At 54.0% G+C, this 17,199-nt stretch overlaps 1 protein-coding gene across 2 annotated transcripts in view; it reads right to left on the bottom strand.

The window, feature by feature from the left end:
- The window catches only part of RALY (RALY heterogeneous nuclear ribonucleoprotein), a 121,288-nt gene that overhangs the window by 6,537 nt on the left and 97,552 nt on the right, over positions 1–17,199 (bottom strand). For both annotated transcript variants that reach the window (XM_027664046.1, XM_027664045.1), the window contains 4 exons: positions 12,656–12,920; positions 7,324–7,396; positions 582–629; positions 188–348 (listed from right to left, as the gene is read on the bottom strand). In XM_027664046.1, the coding sequence (XP_027519847.1) occupies positions 188–348; positions 582–629; positions 7,324–7,396; positions 12,656–12,911 (538 nt within the window). In that variant the 5' untranslated portion in view covers positions 12,912–12,920. The remainder of the gene's footprint in view (positions 1–187; positions 349–581; positions 630–7,323; positions 7,397–12,655; positions 12,921–17,199) is intronic.

Genomic DNA, 17,199 nt, shown 5'->3' with positions numbered 1-17,199 from the left:
CTGGCTCCTGTTCAGCTTCCTGTCAATCCCCACTCCCAGTTCCCTTCCTGCCTGGCTGCTCTCCAGCCCCTCTGTCCCAGCCCATGGGGCTGCCGGGGGTTGTTGTGGCCAAAGTGCAGGACCCGGCCCTTGGCCTGGTTGATCCCCACCCCGCTGGGTACCATCCAGCCCCTCATCCCACACTCACACTTGAGCTTGGCTGAGCTGTTGGCGATGGCGGCCGACCTGGCGAAGAGCTTCACAGGCAGCGAGGCCTTCACGCGCCGCACCAAGGGGATGGTGACCCGGGGCCTCTTCACAGGGACCACCCTGGGCACTGGGGACACTCTGCCCCGGTACTCGAAGAGCCTGGAGTTGGGGGGAAGGATGGAGGGGGTGAAGCAGCCCTGCAGCACCCCTGGCCCTGCCGTGACACCCAGCTGGAGCCCAAGGGGTGCCGGTGAAGATCCCGGGCACAGCCCGGCCATCAGAGCCCACCACGGGGCTGGGCTGGACCACTCTGCACCCACCTCCCTCCCCCACACTGCAGGGAAGGTCTTACCCCACAGAAACCCCCCCTGGGCTGACCCTGCCCCGCTCACCTGTCATAGAAGTCGTCTCTGTAATAGTCGTAGTCGAAGTCGTAGCCACTGCGGACACAGTGAGGGGAGCACAGGTTCAGTACTGCTGGGCATTCATTCCTACTGCTCCCCCACTCCCTGCTGAGCACCCCCAGGGCCATAAAGGATAAACAAATTGCTGCTCCTCCATAAGGACCCCTCTGTTCTTTCACCTGCCAGGACATGGACACTCGTCCTCCCAGCAGCAAGGGCTGCAGAGACCTGGGCTGAGCCCAGGAGGAAGATTTGTGGGGGCTTATGGCACTGGAGAGAGGGGTGATGGCAGCAGAGTGTTAGCCTGGTTCTCTCGAGATGGAGTGAGAAGATGTGCAGGGAGAGAAGTCAGGAAGAAGGGGATATTTATTAATTCAACATCTTTGCTTTCAAAGGTGTTTAAACCTCTCCTACCCCCAGCCAGACTGCCCACAGCCTGTGCTCTTAAGCCTCAGCTGCATTTTAACCCAAAGTCAGAACCTTTCCCACTCCCTGGACACCCAGTAACTGGTTTTCCCTCCTGCTGCAGCTGTTTTTTCCCAAGGCAGCACAGACCAGGTGGTTTGAGCCACACTGGGAGCTGCTGTCCCACCTCCCCGCTGTGCTGAGGCTCAGTCAGCCTGGGCAGGTCAGGAGTGATGGTGACAGTCCCTTCTCTCTGCTCCCAACAAAGAGAAGGGCTACTGCAGCCCCTGAAAACAGAGTCTGTCCTGCTTCCTGAAACTCTTTGAACTGGCTTATAAAAAAAATCCAGTGGGAAGAGAGATTCATGGGAAAAGGGAAAGACTGAGCCAGGAGGATCTAGTGATGGGCAGAGGGAAGGATGAACACTCAGGTATGTAGCTGAGAGTAAATTTGGTGTCCAGCATCTAAAGCAGAAGTGACAAGAAGAATGTGTGGCTTGAAAGGCTGGTGGGAAGTGTGGTTTGGACCAGGAATTCCAGGCTGGACCCAAGAAGTCTGTCTTGTCTATGCTGGCACTGGGCTTCTCAGCCACTGCTGAGCTTCAGGTACTGGCTGATTTGTTAAATGTGATTTTTCCATGTTCCTTGGATGTTCCTTGGGTTCCCCAGACACCTGTGGCACATGTGGAGACTCAGTCTGTGCCTCAGGGGGCCTTGAGCACAGTGTGGATGGTCGGAGGCACCGAGAGCTGGTGTGAGGGGTTAAGGACAAGGCATGTGCAGCTACTGCCTCCTCTGGGCTTTGCTGCCACCACCAGACCCTGCCAGGGACTTCTTATGGAACAGGACCTTCTCCCTGAGCAGCTGCTGCCTGTGGCATTCATGGCTGGGGGAGGGCAGACGTGACCATGGAGGTGTTATCACCACAACCCTTCCCAATCCAATTGAGTTTTTGAGGAAAACCAGACATTTTTGACAGCCTCATAGGTGAATTTCAAATTCTTTTCAGTCTTGGTGCCCTCCCCTTCTGATCCAAGTCATAGCCAACATTTCTGCTGGGCTCAGAGGAATATCCTGCAGCCTCTGCCCCAACCACTGCATGATCTGTGTTTGTTTATTCCCTTTTCTGCATTGAAAGGGGAAGGTAATTCTCCTGCTGGAATAAACCAGATGGGCAGCCTGGAACAAGATGGACCTTCATGAGGTTTCTGTGACTGGTAAACTGATTTTCTTTCTAACCTGGGATGAAACCTGGAGATACAGAAAATCTCCAAGAAAACAGCTCCCCTCAGCCTGCCAATCTATTCTGATCACCAAGGATGTTTGACTCCAGTCCTGCTTGAATCCAATAAACACAGAATACCATTAAAATAGGAAGTCATTTGAAAGGAAAATTGAACTAGGATGCTTCTACACTCTCAGATTCCCCTTCTTCAATTTTTTCCCCCTCAAATGAAATTTTTTCACTCAAATGAAATTGCTGCAATTTTGTAATATTTTCAATCCTGACAGTCTCTGGTGAGGTGTTTCTCCAGCAGTGCCTTGGAGCCAGTGTTCTCTGTAGCCACAGGCAAGAGCAAACAGTGGCATCTCTCTGCAAGCAGTGTCTTTATTCCCAGCAAAAGCCCCTTCCACGGGGAGTGGCTCGTGTTAGGAAGTTCTCTGTGGCCTGGAGACCACAAGGCAGCTTTAGGGCATTCGTTCATAAACAGTACAAAGCTTGGGGATATTTGGCAAGATCCTGAAATGGCCACATTCCTTTCTCCTGACCCCATTCATGTTCCAGGGCTGAGCTTTTCCTCCAAGCCTTTGCTCCCCAGGGAAGCCCCATCCTGGTTGGGAAGCTCCAACCCCATCACAGGGGCACTGCCCTGCTGCAGCCAGCACTGTCCTGGGCACAGCCTGGCATCTGGGAACAAGGACTGAAGCCCTGAGCAGGGCAGACACCCTCCATCTCTCCATCACTTACCCTGCCCTGCGTTTGGGTACCTCCACCTCACTCCAGCACCAACAGGATAAATCCTGGCCTCAAATACCTGTAGATCCCGCCTGGTGTGGACTGGAGAAGGATGGAGAAGCCTGAAAGCTCAGGTGAACTCCCCAGCCTTTTTCAAGACCAGTCAAACAGCAGTTTGCTGGATGAAGTGGCCAGTGAACCCTGTAAATGTTATTCTGCTGTGTTATTCCCTTTTTCCATAGGGAATGTGTGACCAAAGAGGGGAGCCTTGCATTTTCCTGGTGGGAATCACTCCTGGCCCAGTTCTGCAGTGTGTTCACAGAGGCAGTGGAGGGGTCACCCCCTGCCTGGACTGCAGGGCAGGGCACCAAGAACACCTTTTTTGGTGCAAAGCATGAGGCTGGGAGGAACTGCTGTCCTGGCCCTGAACTTCTGTGGGACTGGAGACAATTCCACCTGCTTCAAAGGGAATTAGGGGCATAATTGTCCTGGGGAGCTGGTCCTGACTTCCCAAAACACTGATCCCAGCCTCTGGCAGTGATGCTTCAGTACCTGCTGACCATGGGACAGCCTTCAGGGAAGGCAGTAGGCTGGAACAAGGGAATAATAAGGGACTATGGGAATAATAAGGGAATAAGTCTGTAGCTGTCTGAGCCTGCTATAACACCCCACTCAGTCATGGCTCAACAGACAGTGCCAGGGAGGCAGTGCCTGGATGCTTTTAGCTGCACCTCTGGAATCAGGCTTTGAGCACAGGGCAGCTCTTCCAGTATCAACCCAGGAAAAAGGCTGGTAAAAGGGAGTGCTCTTGCACTGGTGATTTATGTGTGCCTGAAAATTCCACTGCACGTGGGATAAACCCTCCTGAGACTGATGGATCACTTCCCAGTGCCCTGCCAGGCCTGACTTTGTGCACAGGAACCATTTCTGCTGTTTTTCAATCCATTGGTGACATTGCACCCTTTAAAAATAAAGTTGGGACAACTGGAGGGAGAGGCTGGAAGGCTCCAAGTAACACCCTGCTTCCACCTCCTGCTGCACTGCTCCTGCTTTGTTTTCCTTTAGCAATTAAATAACATCTACTAACGACTCACAAAGGTTACAAATGCAACTGTTCAGAACAGGAGGGTGATTGTCTGTATGTGCTGCCCCTGTCCCACATTTGGGGGGCCAGCTCTGAGCAGGCAAATGTGCACTGGAGTATCTGGGCTTTAATTGTTGCCTGATGCCAATAATTATGAGGGACACATTTGTGCTCAGCTGCCACCCTCCCTGCCCATGGGTGCACAGCCTCCATGAACACCTGCTGGATTTTCCTTGGAAAATCTGGTGTTGACCAATGAGTGAACCTGTGTAGCTGCTGTGAGATTCCTTCCTCCAGCAAACAGTGGGAAACTGGGGAGGAATGTGGCATTCCCAAGGTGCTGGGGCTTCTCTAAGCTGGGATGGCATGGACATCCCTTGGCAGTGCTGGTTCTGCTGGGCTGGGGCACCACTGCCCACTTCCCCTGTGCCCCGAGGCTGCTCCGAGCCCTGCCTGGGTGGATTGGGCACTGAGGTGTCACTGCTCCCAGCACCACTGCTGGGACCTGGAGGAGTGTCTGGAGATGGGCTGACAGCAGGGATTGCAGGGATTGTAACAGGGCCACGAGGGATTTAGATTCTAGTGAGCTGGAAGGGCACTGCCCACCTGCATCTGCTGCGTGTGACAATCAGTTTGTGCCTGTCACCACTTCAGAGACCCTTCCATGGGCCACTGAGCTGCTCCTGCAGTTCCTGGGTTGTCCTTGCTGTGCCTTTGGCTACAGGTCAGTGGCAGCACCAGCCCTGCAGGGCAGAGCAGGGATTTGTGCCCCCAAAGGGCACTGGTAGCCCCTGCTGCCTTGGGGCAGAGCCACCTTCCCTTCCCACCAGCTCACAGCAAGGTGGGCTCACTGGCACTACCCTGAACATGGCCCCAAATGCCCTGGGAGATCCTGTCCAGGCATTTGCTGTGCAGGCAAAAAAAAGTGGTTTTGCCAGAAGACAGATTTTGAGCCCCAGTGAGTGGCTCCCTGGGGACATGTCACACAGCTCATGTCCCAGCCATCCCCACGGGCTCAGGGGCAGCACCTGCAGCCTGTGTTTGCTGGGGGTGGCCAGGGAGCCAGGCAGGAGCATCCAGGACACCTTCCATGTGCAAAGGGATGCTCTGGCACATGGAAGGGGGAGGGAGGCCCTGACATCCAAGAGAGTGGGGGAGAGCAGTGATGGCTTTATGGGAACTGAAGGTGCCTCTTGTGGAGAGACCTGAGAAAATTCTGATGGCATGAGCCTGGGTTTATGCTTTACATCTTGGGTGTAGATGGGAGGCTACATCCCAAAGGATTTTTATTAAATACCTGGATACCCCTCTGGGCTGGTGGATCAGGTAAGACTGGTATTCCCTTTTCCCTTCCCCTTTCCCCTTCCCCTTCACTTTCCCCTTCCCCTTCCCCCTCCCCTTCCCCTTCCCCTTCCTCTTCCCCTTCTCCTTCCCTTCCCCCCTCTCACACAGACTTGGACTGAGGCAAAGCAAACTCCAACCTTTGGAAAACTCCTGTGCTGTGTTTAACCCAGCATTTCTATAAATTATGGTGCTGTGATTTTTTTGAAGTCTAACATTTAGAAAAATGGATGGTGGTTCAGGAAGCTGTAATCACAGCCCTCTGCAAACCTGCATTCCCTGCTTTCTGGGAGACATTGGAAGCTCTGCTAGTCCAGATGGCAAAGTTTAAATCTGACAGCCAGTCTGGGATGAAATATTGCTGGTGCTCAGAGCAGTGCAGTTCTCTGGCCCATCTTTTAGCATATCCATATTTGTGGGAGGGAACAAATGTCTCTTGTTTGCTCTCTCTCTGCAGCCTGGAAATCTGAAATATTGGACATTCCACAGACAGGGATTAGAGCTCCAGGTACGGATGAGCAGGGAATGAAATGCTCATTGGTGCAAGATGGATGGAGGGAGGTGATGTGTTATGGCCCAGCCCCACCTGAGCTGCACATATGCTGTCCAAACAGCAGGATTTGTGTCATCTCTGTTTCCACCAGTGTGGGGAATGCACAGTCCCACTCCCCTCCAGTGGGAATCCAGAGAGCCACGTCCTGGTGAAGGTCCAAACTGGCCCAGGGTGAGAGGCAAAATCTGCCTGAAAGCTGCAGAGTCTCAGCTGTGACTTGTGGAAGGTCTCCACAGACACCCTGGGGGTGGTGGGAGGGCTCCTGGGCTCAGGTGGGTCTGTCTGTGCCACAACAGTGTTGTCACCCCCAAGGTTTGTCACTCCACAGCATGCCACACAGCTGAGTCTGAACTGTGGGTTCTCCTCAGCCCTCTCCCTTTTTTCTCCTTTTTGTAGAAAAATCTACAGTTCTCTCATGATTTCCATTTTGTACTACACCCCCCTATAATCCTGATACTCATTTTAGTCTTTCCTTCCCCACGTCACACCTTCTGCCTCCTGACTCAGCTCCCCAGTCTCCACACCACGGGACTGGCATCAAAACAACGAGAAGTTATAAATAAAGCACATTTTGTGATCTTGTTACTTGGTTTTGGCTTCTTGAACCTGCAGGGTGCTCTTCAAACACCTTTTTTAAGTTTTCCCTTCTGCAACCACAGGAGCAAAAACTTAATGGGCTTCTCCCCCACTCCCATAACTCCAGTCTGGGGCTTAAACGAAAATCTTCACTTCTTGTGAAAACTGTGGTGAAGTCTGTAGAGCTGAAGGCTCTTTTTGACATCTGTAACATGTTACATCCCCCAGAGACCTACTCCATGTCCCATCTGTCCCTTGCATTCCCTTGATCCCTTGGTCACTGTTCCTCAAACCAGGCTCCCTTGGGGCTTCCCCCGGACACCTCCTTGGTTTGTCGCCTCAAGGGCTTCCAACTTTCTTCTTTTCTTCTCTTCCTTTCCCTGCCTTTTTTCTCTTGCCCATTTTTTGAGCATCTTTCCCTGAATTATCCCTGTTCCCTGCCCTCCCTCAACTCCCAGCACTGCTGTGCCCCCCTGGCTGGAGGCTCTGGGGCTGGAGGGGGGGGCTCCTCTTGGTGCCCCTCTTTCAAGGTCTCTGATATGGTTAAAGCAGGTCCTGCCCACCCTTTCCAACCTGCATAGGTGGGACCCTGCCCAGGCAGAGTTGACCAACCCTGGGGCAGCCACTGCTGCCTTGTGCTGGTTCTCCTCCCTTCAGTCAAGCACTGAGGGCCCTGCAAAGGACCAGGAGCCCCGGGAGGAGACCTGGATGTCCCCAGGAGCTGGGGGTGGGGACCAGGGAGCTCAGGGCAGTGGTCGTGGGCAAAGACCAACCTGGAGACCTTGTTGAAGGGAGGTGATGCTGTGGAGACCTACCTGTACAAGGCAGAGGCTGCTCTCTTGAGCCCTTTGGGTCTGTTGGGTTTGGGTTCCCCGGCCATGTTGATATCTGCAAGGAAGGACACACAGCTGTGACACGGTCCTGCTCACCCTCACCCACCCCGACCACGGGGAGAGGCCCTGCCAGGGCTCCTCCACACCTCCCACCCCATCTCCACCTGCTTTTGGCACGGCTGGGGGCCTGCTGCACCTCCACAAGAAGGCAAATTCTTGCACTGGGAAAACCTCCTCCTTTTCCTTTACAGAGCCAACGACCGGTCACTCTGAAGTCGAGGCCCTGCCCGTGCTCTAATCCACACACACAGATCCAGAACAAGGTTCTGGGGAGAACTTGGTGCTGCTGTGACAAAGCACAGACAACATATAAACCTGCTGCCCATTGATAACTGCTGGCAATCCATCCCTGGCTCCTGCAAGGACTAGGAAAGCTCAGCACGAACCAGGAGGGCACTGCTGGGGGTTAGGCTGTGCTGAAAGCTGTGGGGGTGCAGCTCATCTCAGCTCCTCTAATCCACTGAGGAAATTTCTCTCCTCGGCCTCAGAGCCAGACATTTTTGACATGAGAATAAACATGACAATAATTGGAGAGAGACATTTTACAAAGGTATGGAGTGATAGGACAAGAGGGGGTGGCTTCAAACTGAAAGAGAGCAGGTTCAGATTAGAGATTGGGAAGAAATTCTTTACTGGGCGGTGAGGGACTTGGGTTGGAAGGGATCTTCTCTTAAAACTCATCCAGTCCCACCCCCTGCCATGGGCAGGGACACCTTCCACTTGCTCCAAGCCCCGTCCAAGCTGGCCTTGGACACTTCCAGGGATCCAGGGGCAGCCACAGCTTCTCTGGGCAACCTGTGCCAGGGCCTCCCCACCCTCCCAGAGAAGTGTTTCTTCAGTGATGCCTTGATTTCTGCCACCTGCAGCTTATGGGGCATCCAAACAGCTTTCAGCACATCAGGCCATTTAAACCTTTTTTTTTCTACACTGTCTGGAGGCACTTTATGGAGAAATGTGGACAGGCTGGTCCACACACCATCAAATAAAGCACCTGCAAAGTGATCCAAAGGAACATTCTACTGACTTTGTTATTAACCAAGAAAATCACCTCCAGGAGCAGCAGGGAATTGCAGCACTGCTGGAATGGGTTGGGTAGGAGGAGCACAGTGGGACAGGGCTCTGGAGGAGCACAGACATGCTCCCACTGCCCAAATGCCTTGTGCAATTCCTTGGACTGCCTGTCAGGGTCTGCAAGAGCCCACTCCTGCTGGGGCTGGAGCTCAGCCTGTCTGTGAGGCTGTAGGACATGTTGAGGTGTCGCTCAGCTCTCACACCCAGTGTTCCTCTGGAACGTTCTCCTCACAGTGGGTGTTTTCCTTGCTGCCTCTGCCCCTCCATCCTCCTGTTCCCAGTGCTCAGGGGGGTGCAGGAGAGCTGAGCTGAATGCTGACAAGGCTGTCCATGGCCACAGGGCAGGGCCAGGGCCAACATCAGGCACACGATCCCCTTCCTGAGCCTGCAGAGCCACACAGTGCTGCTGGCAGGGCTGTTTGCTCTGAGGGAGAGAGGAATGAAGCCTTCCTCAGTGCATCCCAGAACCCTGCCCAGCCCCAGTTCCCTGGCTGTGACCCCTTTTTGCCATCAGGGTGCATCTTGCCAGCTGCCCCTCACTCCTCGGGTGAACTAGGGAGGTAATTCCAGCGCAGGCTGATCAACACCTTCAGGGGAGAGGCAGTGAAAGCCCAGAGGTGGAGAAGGACAACAACTGCTGCTCCCCACTGCTACAAAGAGCCCTGTGGAGCCTTCACAGCCACCTGCAGCCAGAGCAGGGAAGTCATACTCTCAGCTCTGGTGGTGATGGGCACTCAGATCCCACAGGATTGCCCTGATAGTGAAAAGGGAGAGATAAGAGCTCAGCCTTCACATCACCCAGGACAGATTTTGCATCTCATTCCCTTTCTGGTTGCCTCCTCTGCATCCCTGAATCCATCTGCCCACCCAAAGGCAGTATGGATCCCTCCTGCTCATATCCAGGCACTTGTTCCCACAATAAATGGGGAGGTTGTGCTTTGTCCGGCCAGCGTGGCAGGGTGAGGGGGTGGTGTGGGCCCAGCTTCCAGTGCAGAGCTCCCCACAGGAATGGCACCTGCCTCCTGCAGTGACTGGGGGGTCTGGGAGCATCTGGAGAAGGCACAGAGGTTGCCAGGACTTGCTTGGCAGAGCAGTCCATGTCCCAGCACAGGAGGGGCTGCAGTTGTGGTTTTGTGATGCTTTCGGTAACTTGTTGATCAATTAAAATGCAAGTTTGATCGCTTGCATATCTGGTGACAAAGGAAGAAGACTAAGGAAAACCAAAGAAGAAATGGCAGAACTGCTCCTAAAGCCCTCAGGCTGAGATGAGAGATGAGAGCCAGGAGGATGCTGCTTGCTCTGCTCATCCACCCTGGGATGTGCTGGACATCGTCACCCCAGGGACACGAGCTGGCACTGGGGACAGGTGACCATGCACACCAACAAACTGCTGCCCCTGTGCAGGCTGGGGGTGCTTTGCCCCTACCCCAGGCCCTGGAGCCAGGCTGTCCCACTGTGTGGCCATGATCCCCCTGAGCTCCTGGCACACCAAAGGCAGCCTGGCAGGGCTGGGCTGCAGCTCTTCCACAGCTCATCCTGCTGAACTCACTGGCTGGGGCTGCCAGGGCATAAAGCTCACCCTCCTGCTGCCCACCTGGGCAGGGAAGTTTGACCATCACCTCAAAGGACCCCCAAACCCTGCCATGAACAGAAGGGGACAGTCTCTTCAGCCAGTCCCACCTTGTCCTCCCCCTCCATGTTCCTGCACGACCATCACTCCTCCTTTTAGGGGAAGACTTTCAACCTTGATTTTCAATCACATTGCTCAGCCCTTCTCTGCTGGGTTCCCCTGGAAGGGGAGTATCCTGGTGTTTACACTCCCCCAAGGACAGCAATGGGAAGCCTGCTGAGCTCTTTAGTGGCAAGAGTGGCCCATGAAGGGAAGGCAGATGAAAGGGAGCTGAATTTCCAATTTGTCCAGGACATGTACAGGACACCCAGCCCTAATACAGTCCCTTGCCTTGGAATGCCAGAGCTCTGGGACCAGCACTGAGAGGAGAAAGAGGTTCCTATCATGGAAAACTTTTCATCTCTCTCTTCAGCTAAATGGGCAAGTGCTGCCTGTCTCCTGTATCTCTGTGGAGCATCACAAGGAGCTCCTTTTCTCCCCAAGGCCCTCTCCATCCTACCTACAGACTGCACATGTGGGCATCCCCTGGGCTGGGAGCTTCCCTGGCACATGTGCTTGGCCTTGGCTGCAGCTCTGCTCTCTGGACCATTAGAGAAGTGAAAAGAAGTTTCTCCTCTCCAGATAAACCCCAGCTGGAGCAGCACATTGTATCACAGATCAGCTCAAGCAGGAAGCTTCTCATTTCAGACTGCTGGGCCAGGAGCAGGGTGGGAATGGGCTGCAAATTGCTTTCCCTGGTCCCCAGTGCCCAATGCCTGCAGCAGCCTTGGAAATCACCATTTTTCATTAAAAATACTGTCTCCAGTTCCAATTCTCAGCTTGGAGCTGGTGACAAGAGTTTCTCAGCACGAGACACTTCAGAGCAATATGCAAACCAAGGCTGCAGCTGGGAGCAGCCCGGAGGGTTTGCTTGTTAGTTCTCATCCCACAACGGTGCAACGTGGGGGAAGTTCTCTCGTTTAACATGGGCTGGCTAAAGTTAGGCTGAGCTGGGCTGAGTCAGACTATCACCTCCCCTGACAGGCTAAGGGTAAGGCCTGGTCCAGGAAGGGAATCACTGAATCATGGAATGGTTTGGGTTGGAAGGGACCTTAAAGCTCATCCCATTCCACCCTCTGCCATGGGCTGGGACACCTCCCACCAGCCCAGGTTGCTCCAAGCCCCGTCCGACCTGGCCTTGGACACTTCCAGGGATCCAGGGGCAGCCACAGCTTCTCTGGGCAACCTGTGCCAGGGCCTCACCACCCTCACAGGGAAGAATTTCTTCCTAATATCCCATCTAACCTGCACTGTCAGTTTGAAGCCATTCCCCCTTGTCCTTTCTTTGATACCACGCATCTTTTCCCACCCATCAGTTCCAGGACAAGGACATGGGAAGATTCAGAACTGTGCTTTACCTTCTACAATCACAGCCCACAGGTGAGTTTTTGGGCCACAGTGTCAAAGCCCTGAGGGCACTGATGTGCCTGCTTGGCCATGAGCAGCTTCATTTCTGACCCCATTCCAATGGGAGCCTTTGGCCCCTGCCTGGGTGGTGGTGTTGGAGTGCTGGTCTCCAGCTCTGCCACAGCCACGGACGCTGCTGGCCCTGCCCCAGACCTGCCTTGTCACCTCAGCCCTGCTCAGTCATGCCCGGGTCATCTGTGACCTGCTCACCATCACTGGACACCATCTGCCCATCCATGTCCAAGCCTGGCCTGGGACTGGCCATCCCTTGACCAGCCCCTGTGGAACTGTGCCACCACTGGTCTGGGTGAGTTACATCAAATCTCTACTAAATAATTATTTCTTTTTGCCAGCTTTAATATAATTGCCTCAGTAATTGCTTCAATATAGTGCACTGTCCTATCTTATCTTACTACTGGTAGTTTTAGCTTTTATATTTTGTAGTAAATGATTCCAATTAAGATCTTTTGTCTGATCACTTGTAATGATAAATGATTCTTTTTATATAAATACTCTCATTTTGCCAATCATTAAAACCTGCAGGACAAAAGCGGTTCAATCCCACCTCTGTAATTCCTGAAATTCAAAATGTTGACATAACTCTGCAACTCCCTGACAGGAGGTTGTGGTCGGAGAGGGTCAGTCTCTTCTGCCAGGAACCAGCAGTAGGACAAGAGGGCTTGTTCTGAAGCTGTGCCAGGGGAGGTTTAGGTTGGATATTAGGAAGAAATTGTTTATAGAGAGGGTGATCAGCCATTGGAATGGGCTGCCCAGGGAGGGGGTGCAGTCAGCGTCCCTGGAGGTGTTGAAGGTGAAACTGGATGTGGCATCAGTGCCATGGGCTGGGTGACAAGGTGGTGTTGGGTCAAAAGCTGGACTTGATGACCTCAGAGGTCTTTTCCAACCCGGTTGATTCTGTGCTAAACTGAGGCGACACTGGATCCAGCCACACCCTGACTCCTCCCTGAGAAGGAGTTCAGAAAGCAGGGCAGTCCCTTCCGCCCCTCGTGGCTCAACAGAAGCCACAAAATTTTAACAGATTTTATCTACAGAACGACCAACCCACGCTGCCCCCGGGCACCCAAAGTGGTTTCAGGAGCTACTCACCCAGGGTCTGCCCGGCCAGGACGCGGCCGTTCTCGCCCAGCACGGCGGCGCGCGCGTGCCTCTCGTTGGAGTACTGCACGAAGGCGTAGCCCTTGTGCACGGAGCAGCCCACCACCCGCCCGTACTTGGAGAAGATGGTCTCCACATCCGACTTCTTCACCACGGCCGTGTTGAGGTTGCCGATGAACACCCGGGAGTTGATGGACTTGGGGTCATTCTTGTTCGTGATGTTGCTCGTCTGCACCTTTAATGACATCTTGGACGCCTGGAAGAAGGAATTGGGAGGGTCAGGAGGGGAGTGCCAAGGGCAGTGCCAGGGGCTCACAGGAAGGGAGAGGGGACAAATCTCTCAGTGAGCCTGGAGTGAGGGAACTAGCTCCTCGACTTTAGCTGGTCTTCAACTAGCAACAACTTCAACCAGCTCTTCAACTTCAACAGCAGGAGGATCCCACCTCCAGGGGATCCCACCTTTGGGGGATCCCACCTCCAGGGAAACCACCTCCAGGGGATCCCACCTCCAGGGAAACCACCTCCAGGGGATCCCACCTGCCAGGCAATCAGCACAGTCAGTTCTAAACTCTTGCTGGAAACCCACTGACGAGGTTGACACTTGGCTGATCCTGAGCAGGGCCAGGAGTTGGACCCCAGTGGGTCCCTTCCGGCTCAGGGTAGTCTATGATTCTAAGGTTGTTTTTAGGGGAGAAAACAAGATTTAAATAAATTTTACATCTTTAATGCCGTTATACAAAAGCTTTTACCTCTCTATACCTAATTACCATTCAAAGAGCTGCTCTTTTTGAAGCAGTTTGCATTCAGCACCTTGATTCATGCCCACTTTTCCAGCCTCTCTCCTGCCACCACCTCCCAGTACAGCCCAGCTCTCACCACACACAGGCACAGCCTTGTCCCCACAGGTCCCCTCTCACACCTGGAAGAGGACTCGAGTTTTCTGGATGCAAACAAAGAGATCTGAGCAGTGAAGCAGCCCCTGTGCTACTGTGTGGCACCTGCACAGCACTGCCCGGGCTTTGAGCTGGGTTTTGTGCTTCAAACAGGAGGTGTCACTGTTAGCCTGGAAATCCCAGAGCCCTCAGCCAGATCGGCTGGGAGCCACTCCGACCCCCTCCCGTGGCTGCACAGCACGAGCCTTCAAGTTTCTTGCCTCGAGTGGCTCATGGGCAGCCCCTGAGAAGGGGTTTCCCCCGACGGCTGAGGACCACGGGACAGGACTGGAAGCTGTGTGAAATCAAAGCAAGGCTGGCTGCTCTAAGGCTGCCTGCTCCCCCTCCTGCAGCAAAACCCACAGCTGGCCAAAGAGATCAGCTTCATTTTCACCTTCCAGACACAGGGGGATGCTTTGGGATCGCTGTTGTGCTGCAGATTTACTTGGGATCCAGGCAAGATGTTTTACGATGCACATTGAGGTGCTGCTCTTCCCCATTCCCTTCCAGCAGCACCCACAGGTGCTCCTACCACCAAGGGCAACACCACCAGGATGCCCACAGCCTCTGGAGGTCCCCAAGCCTGGCACAGGGGATGCACTGCTACCACGGAGTGCCCTCCCTGGTGATCCCCAGCGTCTGCCCTGGCACTGGGGCAGAGCTACAGCCCTGCCTGGCTTTGGGGTTTTGGCTCTGTGGGCTCAAAGCCCAAGTCTGAGCAGCTTGGTCCGAGCTGGGGACAGTGGCAGCTGCCTGACTGGATGGGTGCAGCCCCTGTGGACTCTGTCACCCTGTGCCCAAGCCCTGGTAGGCTCTGCTTGCCCACAGCCCAGCCTGCCCGAGGCACTGACACCGAGCCAGTTAGTGCTGAGCCTAAACCAGAGTTACCTTTCCTACACTTCCCACCTGGCAGGCAAAACCTGGGAAAAAGCCACAACATTCTGGGGTTGCATCCAAGACTTTCCAAAAACCCCTGTCCTCCTTCTTCCTTGTCCTCTCCTGTACAGACCTTCCCCACAGGATTTCTGTCTCCTCTTAAACCTGTCTGGGGGCAGAGCATCATCACACCCGTTGCCAGGGCAGCCCCATTTCGGCTCCTCGGGCGATGGATGTTGTTCCCCGGGATACCCAGCAGGGGCTGCTCCTGCCCACAGCCCCGTTTTGGCCGAGGGCAGCTGTACCCACACAGACAAGCAGCAGCGTATCCGGGCTCAGCAGTACTTGCTCTGTATTCCCAGGATTTGAAACTTCAGTCCAGGACAGAGACAGGGAGGAGAGTCACCCACCCCACAGGCAGAGCCCACCTGGGGAGCCACAGGGTGCTGCAACAGCAACCCCACCACTGAGCTCTGCACAGCCCAGATCCATGTGCACACCTCCACCTTTTCCATCTGGGAGCTGGACACTCGATCCCTTTCATCCCTTAAAACCAGACCATCCAGAGCACTGGAGACACTTGGCAAGTCTGAGCCTCTGTGTGAGGATGAGACTCCACAATAAATCTCATCTGGCTCCAACCCCTGAGACTCCATTAACCTGCCAGTGAGACTGGAAATAATCTTCCTGCTAAATCCAATCAGAAAAAGAGTTAGGCTTTGTCTGAGTTCTGGCTTGTTGCATCTTCCCTTTCACGCTTATGAATTAGAAGAGCCAGAGACTTTTGTTTTATTACTTTCAAAACAGTTCCTGGCAGACAGAGTGTTCCTAAAAACACTGGGAAAAAGAGCCAAAGGACAGGACTTTTAAATGAATTTAAGTGACTTCAACTCTCAACCTTTGGCAAGTGGTGCCCAACTTCTTCAGGTTGCTCCAACTTCCAACCCAAAAACTCGCCTTTGTTTAATGGTCTCTATTTTAATTTATTTTTGCAGTGCCATCTGGAAGAGATTCACAAAGGAAACCTCCCCATTCCTGGTGCAGATGGAGAGAAATGGAGGGGTTTTCCAGCAGTTTGGTCACTCTGGGTTGCCAGCTTGAGCCTCAAGGACAGAAATCCTGAGTACTTGCACAAATCCCAGCTGGAGGCTGCTCTGGCATGGCCAGTCCCCAGGGAATCTCCATCCTAGACATGATGGGACTGGCTGGGGCTGTGTGGGACCTTCAGAGAGCCTGTACACATGTGGGGTATCTGCAGCCAGGTAGCCTGGGTGGTCTTGCTACCCCAAGGACACACCAGATCTGCTGTGACTCCTTTGCTGTTCCTGCCCTGGGGATTCAGGGATGTCACTCCACAGTGACCTCAGCACGTGGCTTTACACTTGGGCACTCCCAGAGCTTCCAGCTGTAGTTGCCTGTAACTTCTGTTTCAGAGCAAACCTGCCCTGGCACCTCTGTCACCCACCCCAGGCCATTCCCCATGGACACCCTTGGCCTCTCTTAGCTCCCTCCCCTCCAGATGATGCATTCCCACTTTTCCATCCTTGCTTATCTGCCAGACTCTATGCCAGTCTCCCACCCACTTTGCTGTGTACCCATGGCCCTCCTTTCCCCCATTCCCAGTTCCTGGAGGAGCTGCCCTCACAACTGGCCTCTGGGCAGAGTACAAGCCCTTCTCCCTGCCCTTGGAGCCCACCATCCAGCTTGCACTGCTCTGGGAGCCACCCATCCAGGCTTGTATCCCATCCGGATGCCAGGATGCTGCAGGAGATCATGTCAAAAGCCTTCCTGAAGTTAGGGCAGACACCAACCATGCCATGTCCTAGGCAAGTGTCAAGGCAACTTGCCATGTCAAGGCAACTAGGAATGATACTTGGTCACGAATAAATGAGTGTATAAAGGGGTTCTTTACCTGTACCCCAGAAAACTTCAAGAACAGAGAACTGGGATTATCCCTGTTTTCTGCCAGGGAAACCGAGGCCCAGACAGGAGAGGTCTGGGGTGGAGGGGTGTGTGCCACACACTTTGCCACAGAAAGCAAGGAGCTTGGTCAAATTTGGCCGCACCATTCCCAGGTGTGGCCCAGCTGCAGGCAGAAGGAATGTTCTCTCTTCCTCAAAATTAAATCCAGTGTTCCAATCAAACACACCCCTGGCTCTGCTTTCACACCCCATCACTGAACAGCTTTACTGCTGCTCCCCCAAATCAGGGGAAGCCCAAACCCTTCCCAAGGACTGACCAGCCCAGGCAGGTGTTATCCACAACAGCCTGAAGCTCTGCCCAGCTGTTTGCAGCTGCACACTCCAGGTCCATCAGGGGCTGAGCTCCTTCAGCCTGTGCAGGAGGGTTGTGGGTCGAGCTGCCTCTGTGTGTGGAATAGAACAGGCTGGCTGGAGGATTCAGGTAGGATGGGGTAGGAAGGGGGGATAAAGGTGTGTTTCCCCCCAGATCTGGTGAGCTGTGTGTCCCCTCTCAGCGGGTGCAACATGAGCCAGCTCTGCAGCTGTCAATGGACAGGTTTGCTTTAAAAATTAAAGACCTGGGTGAAGTTGTTTCTCAGGGGGGCACGAAGGTACCAGATGGACCTTCAGCTGCAGAGAGACATCTCCCAAGGCATCTCCCAAGGCATCTCCCAGGTAAAACCTTGCTGCCATGGAGGTGAGGGGGTGAAAGGAAACCTGCACCTCTCCAGGTTCCTGCTGTCCATCCCCACCTCCTTCTGGCTCC

This window comes from Corapipo altera, unplaced genomic scaffold, assembly GCF_003945725.1.
Source record: "Corapipo altera isolate COAL_440 unplaced genomic scaffold, ASM394572v1 110, whole genome shotgun sequence".
NCBI classification, from domain to species: Eukaryota; Metazoa; Chordata; class Aves; order Passeriformes; family Pipridae; genus Corapipo; species Corapipo altera.
The sequence above is the reverse complement of the archived record's forward strand: the minus strand, read 5'-3'. Positions and strand labels throughout refer to the sequence as shown.